This window comes from Epinephelus moara, chromosome 11, assembly GCF_006386435.1.
Source record: "Epinephelus moara isolate mb chromosome 11, YSFRI_EMoa_1.0, whole genome shotgun sequence".
NCBI classification, from domain to species: Eukaryota; Metazoa; Chordata; class Actinopteri; order Perciformes; family Serranidae; genus Epinephelus; species Epinephelus moara.
The window spans coordinates 21,023,826-21,048,561 of NC_065516.1; the positions used below are offsets into that span (position 1 = coordinate 21,023,826).

The 24,736-nt window shown below is 41.7% G+C and overlaps 1 protein-coding gene across 2 annotated transcripts in view; it reads left to right on the forward strand.

The window, feature by feature from the left end:
* The window catches only part of c11h8orf34 (chromosome 11 C8orf34 homolog), an 84,518-nt gene that overhangs the window by 25,528 nt on the left and 34,254 nt on the right, over positions 1-24,736 (forward strand). For both annotated transcript variants that reach the window (XM_050056720.1, XM_050056721.1), the window contains exons 7-8: positions 3,833-3,999; positions 24,003-24,138. In XM_050056720.1, coding sequence (XP_049912677.1) covers positions 3,833-3,999; positions 24,003-24,138 — 303 coding nt within the window. The remainder of the gene's footprint in view (positions 1-3,832; positions 4,000-24,002; positions 24,139-24,736) is intronic.

The window sequence follows — 24,736 nt, forward strand, 5'->3', positions numbered from 1 at the left end:
ACCAAGATCTCTGAGGAATGTTTCCAGCACCTTGTTCAATCTACGCCACATAACAGACAGTTAACAGTTGGATTTGACTTGAAAAACTTCTAGCTATTCGTACTCGGATGTCAAATATGGTTTGAAAAATCTACAGAGAAGTTAGGAAAGTCAAATCTGGAAAAGCATGGAATATTGAAAAGTAAAATGTGTAGGAACCCTGGTGCTGTTGTCTCGATTTTGTCTAAGGCATAGCATCTTAACCAGTGAATTTAAGATCCAGTTAAAAGTAAGATTTGTTTTGGTTAATTTGCATCAGAAAAACTCAAAATAACTCTGAGCAAGTGGAAAATTGGCAGCGCAGACCAGCTCTGCCCGCTTTTAAAATCCCATCTGAGCCTTAGTAGGCCATCCCCTCTGATGCTCGTACACTTTCTGACTAGAGTCTCCACATTTTCTCATGTAGCTGACCTTATTTGTCAAACCAGTCCATCTTCCCCCTCTTACTTTGGTAAGTTTACTTGTTTTCATTTTCAGACTCCTCGCTCCTGTCCCTCATTCCAGCCCACCTGTCACTGAGGACCGTAAGGAGAGCTGACAGTCGGTGGTGGCGGCTCTCTGTATGATTGGCTGCAGAGTCTAGATGGATAAGTGCAAGGGGCACATGGGAAATCAGATGCAACTGTGGCAGAAGTATATTCAAGGAAATGGCTTATTTTGACAGAGTCTGTCCTGTGCAATGGGACTCCCTTATCCCACGTCTGTCAGTGCCATAAACTGCTCTCTCTTCTTAGCCCCCTGTTTTATTTTTCTCTTATATACAGTACCTTCTCTTAACACCAACGGATTCTGATCTCTTATTGTACATTATATTAACAGGGAAAGGTCATGATAGCCAGCGACACCTGCTTTGATTTTGTGTTGATATTTATCATTTTTAATGTTGCACCACCTGAGGTTGGAAAAAAATGCTGACACTGGTGAAGCTGCCAGCAAGCGTAGCGAGCCGGAGATTTCCATAGGAGATACGAGCCAATAATATGGCGCGACATGTAAAAGTAATAAAACAAACACCTTCGTCCTCCCTATTTTTCTTCCTTATATTACTTCCCTGCTTTTAATGTAACATTTGTCGTCCTCAGCTTACTCTCTCTGCGACACTGTGTGCCTTCCAGTTTAAAATGTTTGTTTACAAATGCAGGAAACCTTTTTCCCCAAAGCCTGTGGTTAAATAAAAGAAGAAAACAGTTGTCCAGACTCACACCGGCCACTTTGCCTTCCCCGTGTTAGCAGATCTAATTATCACAGACATGCCATACAGACAGGAGGAAGAAGTATCTGTCATCGTATGACCCTTCCTCATTATCTGTAAATAGAAGTCATTAAACTGAGATTAGCATCAGATTAATACTCTTCCGCTCGTCTAATCCACGCCCTCAGCCTGGGGGATGTGGAAATTAATTTCTCCGATATAGAGGTAATTCAGAATCTGGCTTTCGTAATTGTATCAGAAGCTTTAATTCTATAGGAAAGAGATGTTATTTGTAATTTTTCAGCCGTCCTCCAGTGTTCCAGGTAACACCGTGTCTCCTGAGAAATGAGTAAAGCTGTTGGGACAAGAAATGTGAAGAGAAGCATTTGATTTCTTTCTATTCATGTATTGTTTTTAATTTGAAAACAGCCCGGGAGGCAGCCTGGGGACTGTAAAGCTTATATAGTGCTGTGAGTGCAGCGGCGAGGTGTGACGCAAATGAATAATGCAGAGAAATAGTTTCCATAGCTGCGTCCTGTTGCTTATGTTTATAAACGCCTACAGTGCAGTATGTATTGTAAATGTTGGCATGGGAAGAGCAGAATTCTTGTTTTTTATAAGTGAATCAGACTTGCATAACTTTATATTTCTGCTTTTCCCTGTGCTTTCCTTCACTGACTATAAGATTAAATCAGTAACTAAATCCTCCCCTTGTGTATCACCCTTCCATCTTTGTTCAATACTCTTAACTTAAAAACTACATGAGACATTTGAACACCTCATATCCTTCTACATGCTGTAAAACCTCCTCAGCTCAGACCTTCTTTTTATCCCACTTCCTCTAAATACTACTGCTTTCTGCTTAGCGCTACAACTATTTCTCTGTTGCTCACCTCACAGCAATTATCCCTTCTTATCTTCTCCCTGCGAACCGTTTATAGCAAGGTGTTCTGCACCTGTGTGGCACTTGAAATGATTGTATGTTATTTTGTCCCTAACAACCGTGGAACAGCTGCCAAATGCAACAAGTGGGGAAGCACGCTTTAAATGGAGTCACACATTTGCACACCACCGAGGGAAATGCAACATTTTATCCTGCGTAGATACGAGCCTGACAGAAACCCATGAGAGGCATGTTTTATAATAACACTGCCCCTATAGTAATTATACTATAGGAGCGCAGTTATTATAAAACATGCCAGCTTTGCAGCTATATTTCTCAGTAGCTGAAAGCATGTTATTGCTGATGATGATTCAGACTCATATCACATTCAACTTTCATGTTCTTTATAAAGGTTAGAGGCTGTGTGTGGAAAATAACCAGCAACAACTGATGTATGTTAAAGGTATATTACGCAGAAAGTGTCGGCTGCTGTTTGTAAACAGCATCACAAGTGAGAGCCAGCCCCAGATTTGCTATGTTTGCATTTTTTCTGTGCTTTGTCCGCATAGTGTGGCACCTGGTTGCCACTTTTTATTAACATCCCGACCTCATCGATGAGCTATGCCCAGGAATATCCCACACATACACTTCTAGTGGGTCACAAGTGATGATTATAAAGGACTAAGTTTGTATGTAGAGTCTGTAGTCTGTAGAGATGATGATGTGGAGAGGAATAGGCATTTGTTGAGCTTGTCCTAGACTCTGGATACGATGGCTGGAGGTGAACGGGGTGGAGGCGGGCGCAACAGTTCTGCCTTAAATGACAGCTGACGGCAGCAGAGGAGAGCAGATTTAAAATTCTGCTGTAGCATCCTGATTGGCTGATAGAGATCGTGGCGAAGTTTGATTGGATAGCTAGAAGAGTGAACACCCATAGTCAGCTAATTCGAGGCAGCAGTGAGAGTAGGAGGGAGAGAGTTATGAATGGATGAGCACAGAGAAAATCTTTCTGATTGAACTTATGCTGAGCTTCATAAATATGTTCTCTTTAATATATATTCACCTGAAACTAGGAGTCACTGTGTTTTTGTCACCTTAGAATGAACTGTTTATATCTACATACAGAGTGGGTCCTCTTCCACAGAGTCCGCCATGTTGTCCCTACAGTAGCCCAGAATGGACAAACCAGACACTGGCTCCAGATAGGACCATTCGCGTTTTGGATTCAGCCACTGTAATTCTCTGACATGCTTGGCACATGGGGGAATCGTCACTTGGTTGCAATCTGCAACCTCACCACTAGATGCCACTGAATCCTACGCACTAGAACTTTAGGCTACCCAGCAGTGTGTAGAATGATTAACATTAGCTCCACGTTTATTAGCTGCGTCATTAAAGTGACGTGCACATGAATACATCAATAACTATAATGAAATATATAATATACCTGACTCTGAAATGGGCCGTTCTCGAGTACTTTTACTTTTTGTACTTTAAGTATATTTCAATGGTAACACTTTTGTCCTGCTTCAGTAAGATTTTGAATGCAGGACTTTTTATTTTACATTATATTATTGCTTCTTTAACATAGGTAAAATATGACTGATACGATATGATTGTGAATACTTCTTCCACCTCTGGTTAATATGTGTCAGTAAATAGTTATCCATTGGAAAAGTCTTTTATCTCCTCCTCACCTCTTCTGTTTGCCTCCTCAGCTTGAAGATGGAAACAAAGAGCAAAGGGCTAAAGGAGCAGCAGCAGCATCACAAGAAGCTCCTGGCGGCCATGTTGTCCCAGGACTCCTTCGATTCAGTCCATAGCCCCGCCCCCTCTGTCGCAGAAGAAGAGATGGAGGACGAGGACGACGCCATGGAGCTTCTGGGTAATGTCACAAATTTTGTATATACACTACTTTTCATGTGCACAGACACAAATTGTAAATGTGTACACTTGGTTGTTCAGTGCAGTCCATTTAATCAGCATGACATGCTCTCATGTGTCGTTACATTCTGTTGAATTCTGCTAATTAAATGCTGTTGATAATAATACAAGGCTGCTTCTGAGCCACAGTGGCTGCAGGTGTACAACTCTTCGCTGTGTGCATCCACAAATGTGCGAGACATCCGCTTTCCCCCAAATCCTGCATTCAACAAGAACAGCTTGCTGTGTTTACCTTGTGTGAGTGTGTGTGTGTGTGTGTGTGTGTGATAAATCATAGTTGAACATTTCACGTTTAATGAGTCTCTTTGCAGAGCTCGTTAGAGTTTCCACTGTCTTTCATAAACTTTGATCATGTAAGTTTTCTCCCCAAAAAAAATCAATCTGTTCTGATATTCAGGAGTCCAAGTGTATTTCAGTGACTTAGTGGGTGAAGCTTTGAGGTAACATCAGACAAACCTCTGAAATGAAAGGATCAAGAAGATATAGGAACTTTATTTAGCTGCAGTATGTAGGAAGGACAGTTGACAGAAACATCTTCAGTAGATAAACACTTCAACAGCATTATAAAACACCTACAGTACCTGCACGTGTTTTGTTGACCTTGTTCTTCATGCAACATTGAATAGTTTCCTTTTTATGTATTCCAATTGATAACTGGTCAAAGATGTCAGACTGTCCACCGGCTTCAATAGTAGACGGAGAAAATATCAAAAGTATTTAAGGTAAATATCAGGTTTTAGTGTCTTCTTGTTAGATGCACCACTTTGTGCACACTCAAAGTGGTGAGCGGGTCCTCTTCCATGGAGTCCACCATGTTGTTTCTACAGTGGCCTAGAATGGACAAATCAAACAATGGCTCTAGACAGAAGTTCGCGTTTTCCCATGTTTTGCATTTTTTGCATCAGCCACCGTAGTTGTCCTATATGCTTGGCAGTTGGCACACGAGAGAAATTTCAGTTCTGCAGCCTCACTGCTAGATGCCACTAAATCCTACACACTGGACCTTTAAGTGTGTTTAGTTAAAAATATACCATGCAGGATTTCCCTAAAAAACACAGTGCTTATACAGAAGCAATCCATCTCAGTTATCGCGTACGACCCACTGAAATGTGTGGCGGTGTGTTCTTCTGCAGAGACTCTGCCCTCTGTCCGTATTTTCTTATTTTTCTTCTTATCTCCTGTGCTTGGGATGTTAAAGGGTGTGTATCCCACAGCTCTCAGGTGAGGTCAGGGCTTTAGATAAAGGTAGCAATCAGGGGTTAGACCATAAGCAGCAAGCACACAAAACAACAGAAATATAGCAGTACTCCAAACAAGAGTGAATCTGGGGCTGGCTTATGCATTTGTTGGTGAGTGCAATGGTAAATGGACTGTAAATGGACTCAGTATCTTGCTCAAGGATACTCTGACATGCAGACTCGAGGAGCTGGGGATCAAATCGCCAGTCTTCCGATTAGTGGACGACTCCGTCTAACTCTGAGCCACAGTCACCCCAGCGTGTCTGCAAACAGTAACCAACAATCCTGCATAGTACACCTCCTTCTTTTCCATAGCTGGAACAACTAAACTGTTGCTTATATTATTAGTATTGCAATAACTGTCTTTGGCTGCATACTCAAAAGCACAATGTTCAGACAGCTTCTCTGCAAGTTGTGGAAAAGCATGTCGGTAGAAGTGGAAAAGCACTTACCTAGAGAGGAGCAGATACTGCATTTGGTGAAAAGTGAACAACTGGAAATGAAAGTGATGGAAATTAAATATAAGAGATAGCTGAGAAGGGAAGAAATTGTTACATGTATGCATACCTGTAGTGGCGTACTTCCTGTATGTAGTGTCAGGAGAGCTGGATGAGCAGAGCAGCAGTCAGTTTATGTTCTGTACTGAAGAGCACTTAGCAGTAGCTGTTAAAGGAAACTATGCTTCCTGTTTACACAGACTGGCCAGATGCTCTCAGCCACTGAGTCTAGGTATTCACTCTGACAACTCAAGAATCACAAAGTAGCTCCTTTCATTTACTTTTTGTGTGTTCTCGTGTGTGTGTGTGTGTTCACGTTCCTTCATGTCATGCCATCATGTGCTGACTTAAGATGAATGAGTGGGTGACAAAGGAGCATCTGATGTGGGGTCTTGTTTTGGCTTCATGAAGTGGAGCTTGTCACCGTGTCTGTGCAGACAGAGGATCTCATGCCTCACGCTAAATTGATTTTTTTGTCTGAAATACTTTGTGTGGTAACGCACTCCCTCTGTTCCTCCGTCACTTGTTCTTCCTCTCTGTCTCTGCTGTGTGTGGTAATCTTTACCTGCAGGGGTGATTCTCTGGAGTAAAGAAGCTTATCCCTGCATTGTGACACGACGGTAAAGGGAGGCCATACACACACAGGCAAACACACAACAGTATACAGCACACACTTCATTACTGAGAAGATTTATTGTACTGGTAGCTCTTTAAAAGAATCCATCAGACTTGTTTGACAGCCGTATCATATACTGGGAAAGTCAGACTTCCTGCCAGTATAAGTCAACGTAAAGTCACTGAGCTTCCTCTACGCTAGCTAACAAACGCCTGACATACAGCACTTCTTTGAGGAATAGCAGTCTTTTTCTAATGTCTCTGTGTCTACAACGTGGGCCCCAATTATGTGGTGCTCCAGTGCTTCAGTGTCTCCCCAGTCTCTTCAGAGCCGCTGCTCTGTGATGACACACAGGCTACGTATGTCATTGATCTCTGCTCTTCTGTCACAGCACTGAGGCGCTGCTTGTTAGCAGGATCTTTTCATCCGAGTCATCCAGAGGTTCACGTTTCTTTATTGATGTGCAGTGGAGGGGCCAACAGGTCGCACAGACTGGGTTCTTATTCGCAAAGCTACAGATTTTTTTTATAAAGTGCCCTTTTTAAGTGAATGAAATATCAAAACCATATGACCGTGAACTGTATAAGATAATGGATGTAGCTACTTTGATGTCACTCATTGGTTTGTGGACTCCAGTTATGAAGGTTCGAATTTGTCATCCTGTTTTTTTGGAGCCAGAAGTGACCATTTTTTAGGTGTGAGGGTGGAGCTGTATACACTGGGGCCATGCCTCGCAGACAGCCTGTCACTCAAGTTGCTCCGCCCTCGATAATGCATAACTTTAAGCTGTAAAGGATAGCTATGGCATTTTTCAACCTGGGCCCTGTTTTCACGTGTAAATTGATCAGAGACTGATGTGAACAGCAATTTTTGAAATTGGTCCAGTATCGAGGTAGCTGGCAGCGGCCATCTCGTGACATCTCGTGATATTTCAGAAAGACACCTGCTTAAGGAGGCAATAACAAACACACCGGATCAAGTGAAAGGTAAAGAGACACTTCAGACACTTACAATCTGAGCCACTTTGTGTTGGAAATCACCACTTTTAAAGGACACATACAGTGACGATGGTCAATTGCCCCAGGTGCTTCTATTACAGCCTGTTGCGCTGTCATTGTATGTCCGTTAAAAGTGGTTATGTTTGACACAGAGTGGCTGAGATTGTGAATACCTGAAGTAGGGTCCAGGTTGAAAAATTCCAAAGTTGTCCTTTAACAAATGTAAACAGGTGAGTTATACAAAAATTAAGCCCCGCCCCTCCCCGTGCAGTTGTCATAATTGTTGAAATTAGCTGTAGAGACCAAAACCATTTTTTTTATCAGGCTCTAAACATGTTAATTTCTGCTGTAATGCTGGGCACTTTAACATGTGGGTCTATGGGCTTCTGGAGCCAGCCTCTATTGGCCATTCAAGGAACTGCAGTTTATGGCACTTTGGTACTGGCTTCATTTCTCAGCCTTGCTGATGACGAGTTACCAAAGCTGAAAATTACGTTTTAAAATTGCTTTTGAAAACAATGCTTTGATTGTTTCTCTTTGTCATTTGCTTATCAATTAATCAACTAATTATTATTTGAGCATTAGCACAGACATCAGATTAACTAAGATCACCTGCATTCACGCTCTGCCACAAGATCTACATGTTTTAAATTTGTCTCTGCTCCAGTGCTACAAGACGAAGTCTGTACTCTGTTCTGTTGAATTTTATAGCAGGCTCAGTATTTGTCACTATGAGACAGTGTTAAATTTATGAATGAAGTGATTTATTCCTACATTTAATGTAGACCGTAATTAAATTTATTTATACTTACCTATACCCCATGTTCTCCTCTCTGATAAGGGGAAGGAATCTGGAGAAAACACAAGTAAACACAGAGTTTTCTTTTCCATTATAGAGTATCAGCTGAGCACAGTGGTGACCCAGGACAGCAGTATATAATGGTGATAAATACAGCCATAAAGCAGGATGTTGATGGTGTGTGATGGCCCTTCTTGATCATAGCTCGAGGCGCATTCCCCCCCAGTGGCTTTTACACCGTGGTCCTGGGCAGTAACTCAAAAGAAATAGTACAGCGAGGTCATCTCTGATTCTCCGTCCAGGCCTGGTGCTCTCCGCAGGGACCGCCGCCACTGTGTTGACTGTCACTCCGAGTGGGCTGCCTCACTGTGGTAGAGTTGATTAAAGTGATGCTAACATGCAGCATGTGGCGGCCTGGTGGGCTCGGAGAAATGAATGACCCTCAGGAGGATCTCTGAGCCTCATTTAGAAAGAGGGTCTTGGCACAAACTCTGTGGCCATGACCAAATGCATGCCAAAGATGACAGATGATCTTTGGCAGGAATGGTGATCATGTGATAGTATATTGATCCCTGAAGGAGTATTTATCTCTTTCCTTGCTGCTGTCCACATGAAGGTTAAAACATATGGTCAGCTGCTCAACAGCACGCCTGGAGCTGGTAGGGATTCAATGACTTACTCAAGGACTCTACAGCAGGCGGGGTGCTCGCTGTCTAATAGGTCAGACTTGGAGATCAGTGGATTTAAATGCTCTGCTCTAAAATTATGGGATGTATCAGAAGCTCGAGCACTATAGCTGCATTTGTACAGTTATCTTGAGGAAAATTTCCACACACAGGATTGTTTTTCTAATTCCGTGTAACACTGTAAACACCTCACTCCTTTTTTAAGCATCCTTATCTCTTAATTTTGATTTACCAATTGATAACATACTCAGCGGGCTATATAGTGCATCGCACATGTGAAGTTATTCCCCCATATGGCTTCTCACCTGCAGCAGTACAGTCACTACAGCAGCAGACATTCTCGGAGGCATGTGATCTTGTCAAGCATTTGCTTAGGGTGACCTCTAGTGGCTAAAATATGGTATTACAACTGCTGTGTTTAAAGCCTGTTTGGAAGTATAGAGCCAGGTGAAAAGTGTTTAATAACAGCTCTATTATTGGTTGGGCTGTCCCAAATACGTTTTTTTTTTTTGCCTTTGGAGCTTTGGTGGTCACTTACAGTGAATATTTACCCCTTCAGCCGGGGTTGTGAGGCGCAGAAGCACAGAAACAGTGTACCAGCTCCAACAAATATAAGATTTGAGATATATATTTAGAAGATTCATATTTATTTACATTTTCTTGACGGTTAATTTTTTAAAATTTAATAATCTGTAATTTTAATTTTTATTGTTTTGTGATGAACAGAAAAACAGCATCAAATGTGATACATCATATGGCCATATAAATCTGTAAAAACAGGGTACAAGGACTAAAGAGGGTACACATTAGTATAGTTAGACAGAAGACAGTGCTGAGACAAACCGACTAAAAGAAAATTAACAACACTGAAAAATAAAAAATATTTAAATAAAAATAATTAGATAATCATTGGCTCGTGAAATAATGTCACATGACACATTTCTAACTATTTTTTAAGGATTTGAGCCAGTATGTTGGGTACAGCCCCACTTTTTAGAGCAGATACTCCACTTATTTCAGCTGAGGGCCAATTTTGCAAAATAACAGCAGGCCAGGGGCCAGTTTGAGGCATTTGCGGACATTCAGTACTTAGCCCAGGCGTTCTGGAGGATCCCATAAAACTCTGGCACCTTTTTTACTCTCATAGTGCAAAAAAATTCCCAGTGTAAAAATGGTCAGTGGGCCACCTGGCACCCTATTGCGAGCCACATTTGGCCCACAGGCCGTAAATTGAGTATCACTGATTTAGAGTGTCAGATGAGCATTTGAATTAAAGTAAACTGCCAGACAAGTACGCATAGGTGTTAATACTTTACACCAGTGGTTCCCAACTGGTGGTTCATGCTCCAAAAGTAACTCAAGAACGTGTTAAGTTTTTAAAAAACAACTTTTATTTTGAAATCCAGTGAATTTCTAACACAGGTTTTATTTTAAAGAGCTGTGAAGAATTTAGCAAAGTTGACTATCAAACACATTTTAAACTTTTCCCCTTTAAACCAAAGGCACTCTCATTCACTTTCATATACCTACAAATATCTTCACATCTTTTTCTTCACACATATGCAGTGTTTGGTATACTGCAGTCTTGTGCTGTAAGATTCTGATTAAAGACACTCGTCTCAAAGAAACATACAGTGCACATCAGTTGTTGTTGTATTATCAGCTAAGCAGAGCTTCCTTCATCACACCTGCTAATTGGCATCCTTGTTGTGCTGAATACGAGTGTACAGAGAAATCCACACCACTCAAATGAGAGCAATTACATCAGCACGAAATGAGCAGGTCCCATGGTGTGTGGATGTATGGCAAGCCGTTTAAACATTTAATTGCTAAGTTTGACTATCCGGAATTACCATTATAGATATCAACAACGTCATTTTGACTAGTAGTAATGTCATTGTGACTAGTATGAATTTTAATTGAAGATATCTATAACGTCATTCTGACTAGTCAAAACTACAGTTACAGATATCTGTAATTCAGTTTTGACTAGTAAGATTCAAACTATTTTTGCCATTCATGTGTATGGGGTTTGTCATTATAGATATCTCCAATTACATTATGACTATAATTCCAGTTTGAGATATCAACGTCATTTTGACTAGTCATAATTCAGTTGCAGATATCTACAACGTCATTTTGACTAGTCATAATTCGATTTCAGGATATCTACAACGTCATTCTGACTATCTGAAACTCAATTCAAGATATCTAGAAAGGACCATGTAGATATCTTCAATTGATGATAATTAAAGATATCTTGAACTTGAATTATGACTAGTCAAAATTAAATTGTAGATATCTCAAACTGGAATTACAGATATCCACAATTCAGTTACAGATATCCGCAACTACATTGGAGATATCTATAATGACAAACCCCATACACATGAATGGCAAAAATAGTTTGAATCTTACTAGTCAAAACTGAATTACAGATATCTGTAATTAGAGTTTTGACTAGTCAAAATGTAATTACAGATATCTTGAATAAGAGTTTTGACTAGGCAAAATTATGTTGCAGATATCAGTAATGAATATCCAGTCTAGCGATTAAATGTTAAAACGGCTTGCCATAGTGGATGTCGTATTCACGTGTCCAAACCTCTGGAGGACGAGGTGAGGAGAGTTCAGAGCCACGGTGAGCTCTAAACATATTACATAATATCCACTGGGAGGCAGGAAAGGAGCACTGGTTTCTGTCTAACAACTACAGCATCTACTAGAGAGTAAGATGCGTAATAAAAGCAGGCTTAGAAGATACAAAGAAAGTTAGCAGCTAATCTCCATTTCCATACTGAGCAGAAGGGTTTTCCAGACTGGGTGTCTTTTTGCCAGCACCTGGATAAGGAGCTTATAGAATAATAAAATCCTCTTGGAATGGTTTACAGCGCTGCTAGCCAAGGTTGTACAGATTGAATGCAATTATAAAAACCAAAGACATGGCTTAAGGTTGATTTGTTTTGTTCGGATTGTTCCAAAAAGAGAAAATAAAATCAGCTTAGGGGCTAAGTCTTATTGATTCTGTAGCTGCTCTCGGGGATGGCACTGTGTTTTCCCTGTTGTTTTCATTAGTTGTGTGCTTAATATTTGCCACAGTCAAAACCATACTGAAAAGGATCATGACTCACATGTTCTTGCAAAGCCATGGAAAATGTCAAGATTCGAGCTTTCGCTGGGCGGTGAGACCACAGTTTTATACTGATCTGAAATAAGAAACAAGCTGAGTTCAGTGTGTGGGGAGAAACACCCTGTTTTTGGCCTTGCAGTGTTATTTTATGGTGAGTTAATGAGACGAGTTAGCCAGTTCCCTGCTGTAAAGTTACTGGTCTCGTCATCCTTGGTGGAAGTATTCCATTTCAGAGACATACCCTGTGAATTCTCAAAACCTGCTTTTGTGAATACGTGTATAAAGTAAGTGTTATTTACTTGCTGTGGGCACTTATCATCTTTTTTCACAATAAACGTTGTATATTGTCATCTTTAGCATCATAAACTCAGACTCTCTCAAGGTGTGATAGAGTCAAATTATAACATGATTATTAAGCTTTATTTTTTCTCTATTTGTACTCTATTTAAGGCTCTTTGAGGCTCCTTAACAGCCCAGTCAGCAGAATAAAATGTTGGCATTGTACATTCCTGCTGTTTCATACATATCATATCAACATTTCTAAAGTGATGTAGTTCTGATATTGGTATATGAGCTGATTCTGTCATCAGGAGGTGGAGGGGATGGTGGATGGAGTGACAACTAGGCCAGAAGGCTGCCAAGTTGCAGATTGAGACCAGCAAACAACATAACCTGTTGTTCATTAGCATATCCAGAAGCGTTAGGGCCATGAAAGACAGGTTTTTTGGCGAGACATAATGCCGTTTCTAGCAGCTTTTCCAGCGTCATTTGAGCCACTGAATTTGGGTGTTTTTAGTGACACATTGCAGTGTTTCCAGCGTTGTTTCCAGTGGCGTTTGAGCCACCGAACCCAGGTGTTTTTTAGTGGCACAAGATGGCTGCCAAGCTACTCACCAATGACACATTATGGCATTTCCAGCTGTGTTTCCAGCGGCTTTTGAGCCACTGAATTTGGGTGTTTTTAGTGTCACATTGCAACCTTTCCACCGGTGTTTCCAGCTGTGTTTCCAGTGGTGTTTGAGCCATCGAACCCAGGTGTTTTTTTAGTGACACGAAATGGCTGCCAAGCTGCTCACCACTGACACACTGCAGTGTTTCCAGCTGCGTTTCCAGCATCATTTAAACCACAGTTTTTGCAGGTGTTTTTTAGCAACACATTGCAATCTCTTCACTGCTGTTTCCAACCCTGGTGTTTTTTAGTGACACAAGATGGCTGCCAAGCTGTTCAGCACTGACACATCACAGCATTTCCAGCTGTGTTTCCAGCATCATTTGTGCCACAGATTTCGGGTGTTTTTTAGCGACACATTGCAACCTTTTCACTGGTGTTTCCAGCTGTGTTTCCAGTGGCTTTTGAGCCACCAAACCCAGGTGTTTTTAAGTGACACAAGACGGCTGCCAAGCTGCTCACCACTGACACAACACAGCGTTTCCAGCAGCGTTTCCAGCAGCATTTCCAGCGGCATTTGAGCCACCAAACCCAGGTGTTTTTATGGTGTAAAATGCAGTGTATCTGTGGTTTGCAGAAACATGGAGTGCTAACATTTATTGTAGCGATTGTGTCACTCACAGATGTGTTGCTAAGTCAAGAATTGTTTAGTTTTGTTTGGTAGACACTGTCAGACATTACTTTCAAACTAGAGATCTTGTTGGAGGGTTGTAAACTTTCATTTCACATGCACACACACCTATATTGCAGAAAGTAACAAAGATTCTCTGTGAGCAACATTCACACTGCAGCAATCAGACAGACCCTTTTAGTATGTCGACCCACTTTGGCATGATTCCTGAAACAGGAGAGGAGGACGTGAGAGTAGCGTTACCCACTCTCACTGATTCACGGTGACAGTGAGGATTTGATGGGGACAGGATGAGGGCATGATGAAGCTATGTCTGATCTTTGATACACGCAGAATAAAGCAGTGTCTGCTGGATGGGTTACAATGCCTGTGTGTGGCTCTTTTGTTCGAGGATGTTATATCTTCCTTGATCAAGCAGAGTATGCAGAGCGATACAAGAGCTCCGTTTTTTTTAAAACACAAAGTTGAGTAGGTGAGGGGAAGTGAGCCAATCTTTACCACCCTGAAACTTAAGTAAAAAAAATGTTCCATGTTAAGAGGTCATCTACCGCATGTAGACCCCCGTGCCTCAGAGGGTGATTAAAGTCTTAGCCTTTCAACTCATAGAGGCCTGAACATTTACTTAGTCCTGCTAAATGACTTTCTGTGGTCAAAGAGCAACGCTGTTATTATTAGCTTCATGGCAGATAGGAATGACAAATATTTGTTGTGACGATTATTACGAATAACCCCCTCAAAATCCTTGGGCTGAGGCAGAACACTCTTGGGAAAAAAAGGCAGTGTACCCTTAACTTTTAATCTAGCGCCACCAGTCTTGTGAAACATCTCAACATCTACTACCTCAGTATCGTCCAGTATTTTGCTTTATGACCAAATACCTGCAAAACTAATGACATTCACATCAACTTCAGTTATAATCATTCAATCTCAAGGTCCCTCAGGTCGACTGACGTGGGGCTCCTGGCTGTCCTGGGATCTAAACCTAAGCTCAAGGGTGACTGCGCCTTTGCTGTTGCAGCTCCTACACTGTGAAACAGCATCCCCCCTCCCTGTTAGATCTGTCTCCTTCATTGACTGTTGTAATTCTACCTGCTCCAGTCTGTACAGCACTTTGGTCAGCTTAGTTGTTTTTATAATAATATGTGTGTGTACATGCCTTCAGTGTCTAAAACAACCATTGCTATGATTTGCTAGTCGGCTATCTTATCTCTTGCTGTCTGACAATCGCTGTCATGTGTGTGACAAGTGTGTAGTCCAGTGTAGTGGAGTAGATGTACATATATTTTATTTCAAATGTACTTTAGCAAGAGGAAAAACACTCTGCAAATCAGCTACTCTTAAAAGTACATTTAAAAACTACTCAAGTACATGTAATGTTGCTACCCACCACTGCCAAGTGCAGCCTCCCAGAGCTGCTAGCATGGCTGTAGACTGTTGTTGTTGGTTTACATTGTTTCTAGGGCAACTGTTGTGTCTTTGGGTGTTTGGGCGAGGATGAAGGGGGCAATGGGGGCGATGGGTGCATGTGTGTGTGTGTGTGTTGCTGGTGCTGGTGCTGGCGTCAGGAAGTGCGTGCCTTGTCTGCTAACTCTGGCAGTCTGAATGTTGGCCTAAGGCAGAGGACAAAGAGACAGCTCTTAGCCATGTTAACACGGCAGTCCACTCAGACACACGCAGGATGATGCACACTTTCTACAAGTTACATTGCAAGTTGAATAATAAAACCATTTTGCTTACTGTTTTTTGCTGCACTGTTTGACAGCTTTACAAGTTACCGTGCTGATTAACAGATTAAAATCGTATATATTAAACGTATAATGAGCTCATAAAATAGTATGCGTTGTTGGAAATACCTAATATACTGTAAAACTGTAAAATTAGCTCCCTCTCTGCCAGATAGAGCTCAGTATCATTATGGTGCATGGAGAGAAGCAGGAGGAGGAGGAGGTGGATGAGAACATACATGTCAGTGGTGTGAGCTGCTTCAGCACTAAATCTTTCACTTGAAGTGGAAGCTTGAAAGGGCCGGGCTCACCTCTGAAGGTTTCGCCGGCCTGACGGTGAAAAAAAAGTTGCCAGTAAAAGTCTTAACTGCGCCCAATTTGACGCCTGTAAAAGTCTCCATGGTGCCGATGGATACGTTAATCGAGAGGCAAATTGCTGCGGTATTACGGTGGTATTACTGGAAGCAATTACCAATAGGCAAGTAGACTGCTGTGATCATACCATAAATCTAGCAGTAGTCATTACGCAGAGCGTGGCCTAATACCAGCCGGTGTACGTATCTCTGCTGTAGATGAACTGAGCAGATTATCTGAATGGAAAGGAGCTGAATGGACACAATGACGCTGTATTGTGGCTACTGTAACCAGACAGAAGCAAGAGATGATAGATAGACACACAAGGATGATATCTGTGTTTAGCATTGTTATCTAGAATGACAGATAAAGGACTTGTGTGTATGGAAGCATCGTGTTATCATAGGTTAATCGGCGAAGGCTCCCCCAGCAGTGCTGTGTGCAGCTTTCAAGAATAAAAGTGTAAAATAAATGAAGTTACATCATCGCTCTGTGGCTCCTCTCCGCTGCAAGATTAAGATTTAAGACAGAAATAGACAAGTGAGTTATAGACTTGTGTCATTATGCAGTAATTGGTGTGTAATCAGTAGTTGGTGTGTGTTTGTGGAGCTGTACGCCTTGTGTGTGCTGCTGTATCTATGTGTTTATCACAAACAAGCAGGGAGATGGTGATCTCCAAGAGAAATATAGACATCTAAACTCAAAGAGGAGAATTGCTCGTAAAATATCGTCCCATAAATCATGTCAGACTTGTTTGTGTTATGAAAATTAAATGGCTCTTCTATCATCAAGATTTCTCTGCACCCTTTTTGCACAGGCACATTCCAGTTTGATGAATCATTTAATTATTTTAGAAGTGATTAAAGTCATCATTTTGAACTGCAGGTGGCAGCCTTGATCCTGGCAGTCTTGATGTATTTTTGCATAATACATTTAAATAAATATCTTCTTAAAACCACATATTTAGCAACAAACTGAGATTCATTTTGAGATTTCCAACACACAGGACAGCTCATGTCGCTTTTCCAACTACAATGGCTGGCAGCGTAATGCATCAATTCATCATACGTCCTGATGTCTGTAATATTTGCGGTTAGAAAGCGAGTTAAAAGGAGGTTTGCACCGAGGTCTGCGATAAGACTTTCCACAGACCTCAGACCTGTGATGTTCCCCTGCTCATGTGTGTCCCCATCTGATTCTGATCAGGGTTTTTACTGCCGCATTCGGAGCCGTGGAGCCTAACAGGCATATTTTTAGGCCAGGAGGGGAGGAGGGTGCTATTGAAAGCCGAGACATAATTATGAAATGTAAGTTGGAATATTGTTTTTATTACAAAGCCAAACAAATGCGTCTCTGCCGCGACTCACATCAAAAGATGTCTGTGTGACGACTAACCGCCGAGTGGAGGCTTTGGTGCTCGAGGCTTAATGAAAAGCAAATGCTGGTTGTATGTGTGAGGGCAACGCAAGTGTGAGGTCTGCAAGTGTCACTGTATGCGTCGGGGTTGAGTATGTGCTGTGTGCCTTTTTATCTATATCAAGTACGTTGCTCACACATGTGGGTCTCTGTGTGTGTGTGTGTGGAGCTTTTGACTGTACAAGGCGTCTATCACTTAAAGACTATTAATTACGGCCCAGTGTAATGTGGTGGGACTCTGTCACTGCTCATGAAAGAATGGAAAATTCAATTATTTCACTTGAGCTGAGACACCATAACTCACAGCACTTGATGAAATGCCATGGATCCGATGTGGAGGATGATGAAGTGTGTGCGTGTCTCCTTGCTCCATGTGTGGGGTAGTGCGTTAGATGATTCCCCCCCCATGCATCTGTCAACGACTCATTCATGAAGGTGTATATTAAGTTATTTGTGAAGCCAGTGCGCTAATTACGACTTCAGCTCTGTTCTCAGCCCTATGAAGAGCAGCAAAGAGCCAGTCAGTCCGTCGCTGTCTAAACAACATTAAATTACATGGAAACTTGGAGCGAGGCGCACACAAACACTTTATCTGCTCGCCCGGCTCCGCTCCTTTCTGGCTTTACTGTGAGTGAGTGATTGCGGCACGGAATTCCTCGTTGCTCAGGCCTTTTGTTGGGATTGCATCGCTCGAATAGTTTCCATTTCCCCCCCCCCTTTCCCCGCACCTACCCCCCAGTGCAGAGCCATTTTATTTATCTGCCATGTCTCATCGTTAGACAGGGGGAGCACGCATGGCTGCCCCGGTGCCCAGGGAGTGGAAATGTGACGGGCTGACAAACGGGCGAGTGTGGACAGACGTTTGTTGTGTCTAGACAGAGGCCTGTGAGGCTGTCATGGTCTCAGGGTAAGCTGGTCTCATGGGAGACGCACTGTAAACTTATCATGGTGGTATTGTGTGGGAGGCACGCCGGGTTCTATTGTGAACCTGGAGAGTATGCACTCAGTCATATGTGTTTGACTAAGCAGACACGAAAGAGAAAATAATACTTAGACACACTAAATCTTGTGAGTGAGCACGGATTTGGGAAGTCGCACATGAAAAGACAGTTAGGTGTCGAGGTTAAAAGTTCGTTTGTTAGAAGTCTAGTTTATACAGTTGATTCAGGATCATTTGAAAGTATTTCACTACTGGAAAGATGGTCTTTTCATAAAACTGGGATATCTATGCAGTAGGAAGACACAAACACTTATGAAGTACGTGCTATGTGAGAAAACAGGAAAAGGTCTGTGGCATTCGCTTTTGCTCAAGAGGTAGAAAACCTACAACTATCAGAACACACTGTACTGCGCTGGACCAATAGACATTCCAACTGGTGAGTGATGTAGTGCGAGCTTGGCTGATTTGACACAGGGAGCAATATTGCAGACATCGCGGCATTGCGGTAACAAACAATCTCAAAATACAGTTGAACATTGAGCTGAACTGTTTCTGAAGGTGAGACATAGGCAACACAGTAACACAATCTTGGTTCATATTTGATCAGCACTGCCTAGTTTTCTAATTTAATCTTACCTTGGTCTGAGTTTGAGAAAGAGAGAGTGGTGGGTCTCTCTCTTGATTCACCTCTATACTCTTTATGCCTGTGGTTGCAAGCATACAAAAATGCACACAACAGCCCTGGAGCCAGCATTGCCAGGGAGATCTGAGCGCTGGTGAGATGAAAGAAAGTTCACCATAGTTCATTTACACACGCTGCCCACATTGTGATGATACAAAGATGGCTGAAAATTAGCAAAATATCCTTTTAATGGTGCACTCTGTTAGGAAATATTTTTCCTGTTTGTTTGAGACCACAAAAATCAATTTTCCCCACCAGTAAGAAACTATTTCTGCGGTCATATTCGGGTTTCTAGTCATCAGGATGATGCAGTGGGAGTATTTGCGTCAGAATAGTTCTGTGCATGTAAAAGCAGTCATTTACAACGCTAACACCCAAACCCCAACTCGTCTGATACACATTTATCACTTTAACACTCCACACTCAGGCCCTCCTCAGAGAGTGGTGTCAACGCAGAAATCTGTCACCTCTGCCTGCCCAGCAGAAAGTTCGGAGCTGGATTCTGCCTCATGGAGGGCTGACACGGCTGAGATGCAGACTGCTGTAGTGCAAATGAATCGCTGCGCTTACTCCCGAAGCCTACGCTCGGAAAGACAAGCAGATTTAACGTATGGGTAGTGAGCAGCAACAGTGCACCATACAGTAAATGCAGACATTTTCTATTAACTCATCTGTTTCCACAAACAAGCATATGCATGCAAAAACCAGTTAGGCTGACTAGGAGTTACTCTTTTCTCTCTCTGTATCTGAGACTTGATATTACAGGGACATGCTCTTCTCTCCTCTCAAGTATGAAACAAATTGCTTCAGAACGAAATGTTAAAACGCTCTGTTACGCTTTTCAACTTCTGCTACATTCAGACACAGTCTCATCTGTTTTCTGTACAGGACGCACTCCAGACAAAAGCCTTTGTTTACCTCAGTGACCTTTGAGTGTCTGAGATTAGCTTTCACTTCCCCTCAGACACTGAGGTCTTTCTCTCCATTATTGTCACTTTATATTGACCAGAAGGCAACACGTCCAAAAGACAAAGCGGGAGTTGAGGTGACAAGCAGCTGTGTACACTGGGGTCATGTTCTCTTTCAGGGTCAGAGCCGCTCGCTGTTATTCTTTTGCTATTCCAATGCGAGCTGCAGCCTCGCAAGTGAATGTTTCCAAGTGTCAAGTAATGATTTGTATCACAGGCTTTGACCCAGAGAAAATCTGGCATGCCACATCAGTCAGTCGCCAAAAGAAGGGAAATGGTTAGAAGTGGGATTGGATGAAGAGAAAAGAGGAAAAGGTGAAGGCCCAGACTCGAGCAGTTCCCACGACCAGCAAATTGCCCAAATCGCTGGTGGCTGTCTCTGTCCCCACCCCCTCCAATACATACCGTGATGAATGGGACATTTAATATTGCCTTGCTTAAGGGTATTACTGGAATGTATCTGTCCTCCTCAAAACGTTTAAACAACACTTAAATGGCCTCAACTGAAAATGTAAGAAAAGCAGGAACCTTCCAGACTTCATTAAATGTCTTGATGCAGTTTTTGGTGTTCGATACTGTAATAAAGTCAGAACAACTGTAGTAAGAGTACATTATGATAACAATTGTCAGTCTGATGGCATTAAGGCTGATTAAACTCAATTGAAAGTGGTCAAAGGCCTGTTCTCATGTAATTTTGAGACACTTGGGATAATAACAACATTTTCAAATAAAAAAAAAAATCAATGTTTTCTTTTATAAAAACTTAACTACAATAAAAGTTAATTATTGGTAGAAGTTTTGTTAACTCTCTACATGTAAATGTACTGTATCTGTATCTGTATCAACAGGGTGTTTTGACATTCAGATTTGACTCAAAGATACAACCTGTATGTGGAGTTAGAGGAAAAGACAGAGGATCACCAAAGTCAGTAAAGTCAGTCCCTCAGGGGACCATGAATGGACCATGAAACTCATAGTAATTCTCTCTAATAGCTGTTGAGATATTTATATATGGACCAAAGTGGTAAAATCGTCCAGAGAGCCACACCATGATTGTGGCTAAAAACACACTAAGATACTTTTTAAACATGCAAGAAAATGCACATTCATCTATTCCTATTATTTTTGCTTATGCATTGTGGTTTATGAATTAAAGAAGCCTATTTCTGTAACATCATACAATAAGAAGTGTTCTCAAAATAATGAGTTAGAATCTCAAAACAATTACTTGCTTTCTTGAATAATCAGTTAGTATCTCAAAATAATGAGAGAAACCTCAAAAACAAGTTAGTGCCTCAAAATAATGACTTAGCATCTCAAATTAATGACAAACTGTCTCAAAATAATGACTTAACAGTGAAGAAAAATGACTTGCTTTTTAAATAATCACTTAGCATCTCCAAAAAAGAGAAGATCCTTCTCAAGAAAACAAGTTAGTACCTCAAAATAATTACAAACGTTCTCAAAATAATGATGTGGTGTCTCAAAATAATGAGTTCATGTCTTGAGTATTGAGAAACTTTGTTAAAATAATGATTTAGTAACTTAAAACAATGACTTTGTGTTTCATAATAATGAGAAACTTCTTCAAAATAAAGAGAAACCTTCTCAAAATGATGTGCTTTCTTGAATAATCAGTTAGTATATCCGACAAAAGAGAGAAACCTCTAAATAACGAGTTAGTTCCTCAAGATAATGACTTAGCATCTCAAAATAATGACATTCTCACAATGATAACTTGATGTCTGAAATAATGAGTTTATATCTCAAATATTGAGAAACTCTCTCAATATGATAATTTTGTATCTTAAGATAATTTAATATCTCATAATAATGAGAAATGTTGCTAACACTTTACTTGAAGGTATCTACATAAGGGTGACATGATGACACTGTCATGAACTTGTCATAAACATTATGTGCATGTCATAAACGTTTATGACTGCTATCATTAAGTGTCATTCGGTTTTTGTAATGACAAGTTGACATTGTTTGGGTTGTCTTGATTATGACAACTTGACATTAATTAAAGTGACATTACCAGAAGTTGCCTTTGTCATGACAAGTTAACATTAAATTTGTTTGGGATGTCCTTATTATGACAACTTGACTTTCCCAGTACATAACCAGGATGACATTACCAGAAGATGTCTTTGTATCAATCATTATGTCAACTTGTCATAAACACAAAAAGAGGTGCATTTCTTGTAAATGTCAAGTTGTCATGACAATGACATCCTCTGGTAATGTCATCCTGGTTAATGTCAAGTTGTCATTATAAGGACATCCCAAACAAATTTAATGTCAAAAGACAACTTCTGGTAATGTTACTCCACGACCTCTGATCCACAGTCTTAAAACACTTTTTTGTCATTATTTTGAGATACAAAGTCATTATTTTACGAAAGTTCCTTTTTTCGAGAAAGTTTCTTAAAATGATGAGAAATGACACTGTTATTAGACTGAGACTCTTGACTCATTACTTTGAGATAAGTAACTCATTACTTTGAGACACCAAGTTATTGTTTCAAGAAAGTTTCTCGTTATAATGACTTTCAGGATCTTTTTTTCATCACACTTGCAGAAGTGGGCTTCTGTATTGAATGAACTAAACTAAGAATCAATTAACACAAGCCTCAGCTTAGTGTCTCGTCTCAGGGTAAAGTCACGAATGAGTGGATTAGATTGAAACACTGCATTTAGGTGTCTCATCAGAATGATTTTCTGACACCCGGAGGAGACAGGTGAGATTTTCTGGCTCTGTGCCACGCTGATGGATGGAGGGAGAGAGTTCTCATGAGCAAGTGTCATCCAATCTAATCCAGGTGATTAGTCATGCATTCTCCTCTTTCAATGTGTGAGGCCCATTTTTCCCCCCAAACCAGGGGCCAGGTAACGTGATCTCTCAGGGAAAAGTATCAATGTTGGTTTCATATAACCAGACACACATACGAAGAGACGTTCACGTTCTGTGCTGCTGCGTACTGTATGCAGACGAGCAGAAACAATGGCAGCCAGAGGTGAGAATGTTCTGTATGTCCTGAAGGCGACCCCCCTCGTTGGCAGACCTCCTAAATTCCTCTGGTCTGATGGGAGGAACGGGACAGATATTGTTATGGTGACCGGTCAGTGTGCTGTGCGTGATTCGAGTCGTGTTTAAAAAGCTTGACCAGCACACTTAACCAAGTAAGAATCCAGACACCCACTCGCTGTTCATTCTCATAACACGCAAAGTACTGCAATATGTTTTTATCTCTTGAGGATGCAGTCAAAACCAAAATGGTCTGGCTGATTCAGACTCTCCCCTTTGATCCTCGGTTACACTTAACGAACCGTTGACTTCATATTATTCGACTTCACCGCTGTTTTTTCGTAAGTCTCGTTATTGGCGTGATTTATGCCTTCTTTCCCCATCATGCTGGTGCAGCATCTATTGAAGAAACATGGATCTGTGTCTTGATGCTGAACATTTCGTACTCAGATATGATGGCTGACGATCTTGTTTAGTCTTGTATCACATCCAGACTTCAAACTTGTGATGTGGAGAGCACTTCATCGCATAGGGAACAGCTGTATTATGAGATAAAGCAGATATGGAAGGAGGACAAGAAGAAAGTTTATTTAACATGAACTTGAGAAAAAGAGTCAAGAGGCCCTCGGCACCTGTTATTTTTGTGTGTTTGTGTGTGTGTGAGCACATGTCATATGTGACTATGCAGACAGCAGAGACAGACTAAGAGGTTAGGATGAACAATACTGGCGTGTCTGATGCATATGGACTTCTTTAGAGACTCAGAGGGATCTATGTGTGTGTGCTCCGAGAATATTTGCTCTGGAGGACACAGGGAGAGATCAGACAAAACCCAACTTTCCAGCTCTCCATCTTCCTCTTACCGCTCATTTTTCCCCGCCGTCTTCATTGTTCTTTGTCCCCTTTCGCCCTCAACTTGTTAACGTACCCTTCCTGTTTCTGTTTGGCTGTGATACGGCGCTGTCATCGACTCCTCCGCATCACTCCTTATAACAAAGAGTTTTGTGTTGATGATGCAAGTTTCTTTTTTTCTGTTTGTGGATGTATGTGTGTGCAAAGTGTGTGAGCGAGCACAGCAGCAGGGCTGGGCTGGGAATGTTTATTTACTGTGATGTGCTTGCTTGCTCCTTTGGCTCTAAGCACACTGTCATCACCGGGCATCATATTGACAAGAGAGAGACCAAAGTATGATTAATGACTGTCCTTTCTCCCCCTTGTTTTCTCTCCCTCGTCCATCTCCTTGCTCTGTCCCTCCTTGCGTCTCTTTGGCTGGCTCCCCTCTCAGAGGACCTGGATGACCTGCGGATGGAGGGCGTGACGGGCTTGGCTCCATCCGGCAGCAAGTTCAGCCAGGGACGCAGCTCCTATCAGCCTGAACCGCAGGCCAAAGTTACACTCAACATCTGCTCTAGGTGTGCCAGGTAAATGTTTCCACCTTCTCTTATCTGGTGCCCTAGAGAGAGATTGTGTTTTTATAAACAGCACAGCTCTGTCGAGTCAAAATTTTCTTTCAGGGATTTTTACAGAATAGTTTGACATTCAGAGAACTTCTCTTATTTGCTTTCTTGCTGGGAGTTAGATGAATAGATGGATACCATTTTTGTGTTTGTTGGATAGATACGGGACTACAGCCAGCAGGTGGTTGGCTTAGCAAATCACGCCAGACGAACATGAGAGTGGAATCAGAAAGGGCTATACAGAATTAGAGCTTAGATTCTCTGCCTGAGCCCGAGCCCGGCCCGACCCGGCCTGCGGGCCCAAGCCGGGTCGGGCCGGGATCCTCGCTCCCCTCTGACGGGCCCAGGCCGGGCCTGGTCAGATATGACTTTTTTTTTTTTTTTTTTTTTTTAAAGCTATGATTTGATAATGAAATGTTAAGGCTATGTAATAATGTAGTGGAGTCGATGTTCAACCGGCGCGGAGAGCGCAGGAGAAATGCGCTGCCTGTGTGGACAGTCAAGCGCCTGCGAGTACACTCGCAGGACTTCCACGGCACTAACGCGCTCACCGTGTGTGCCC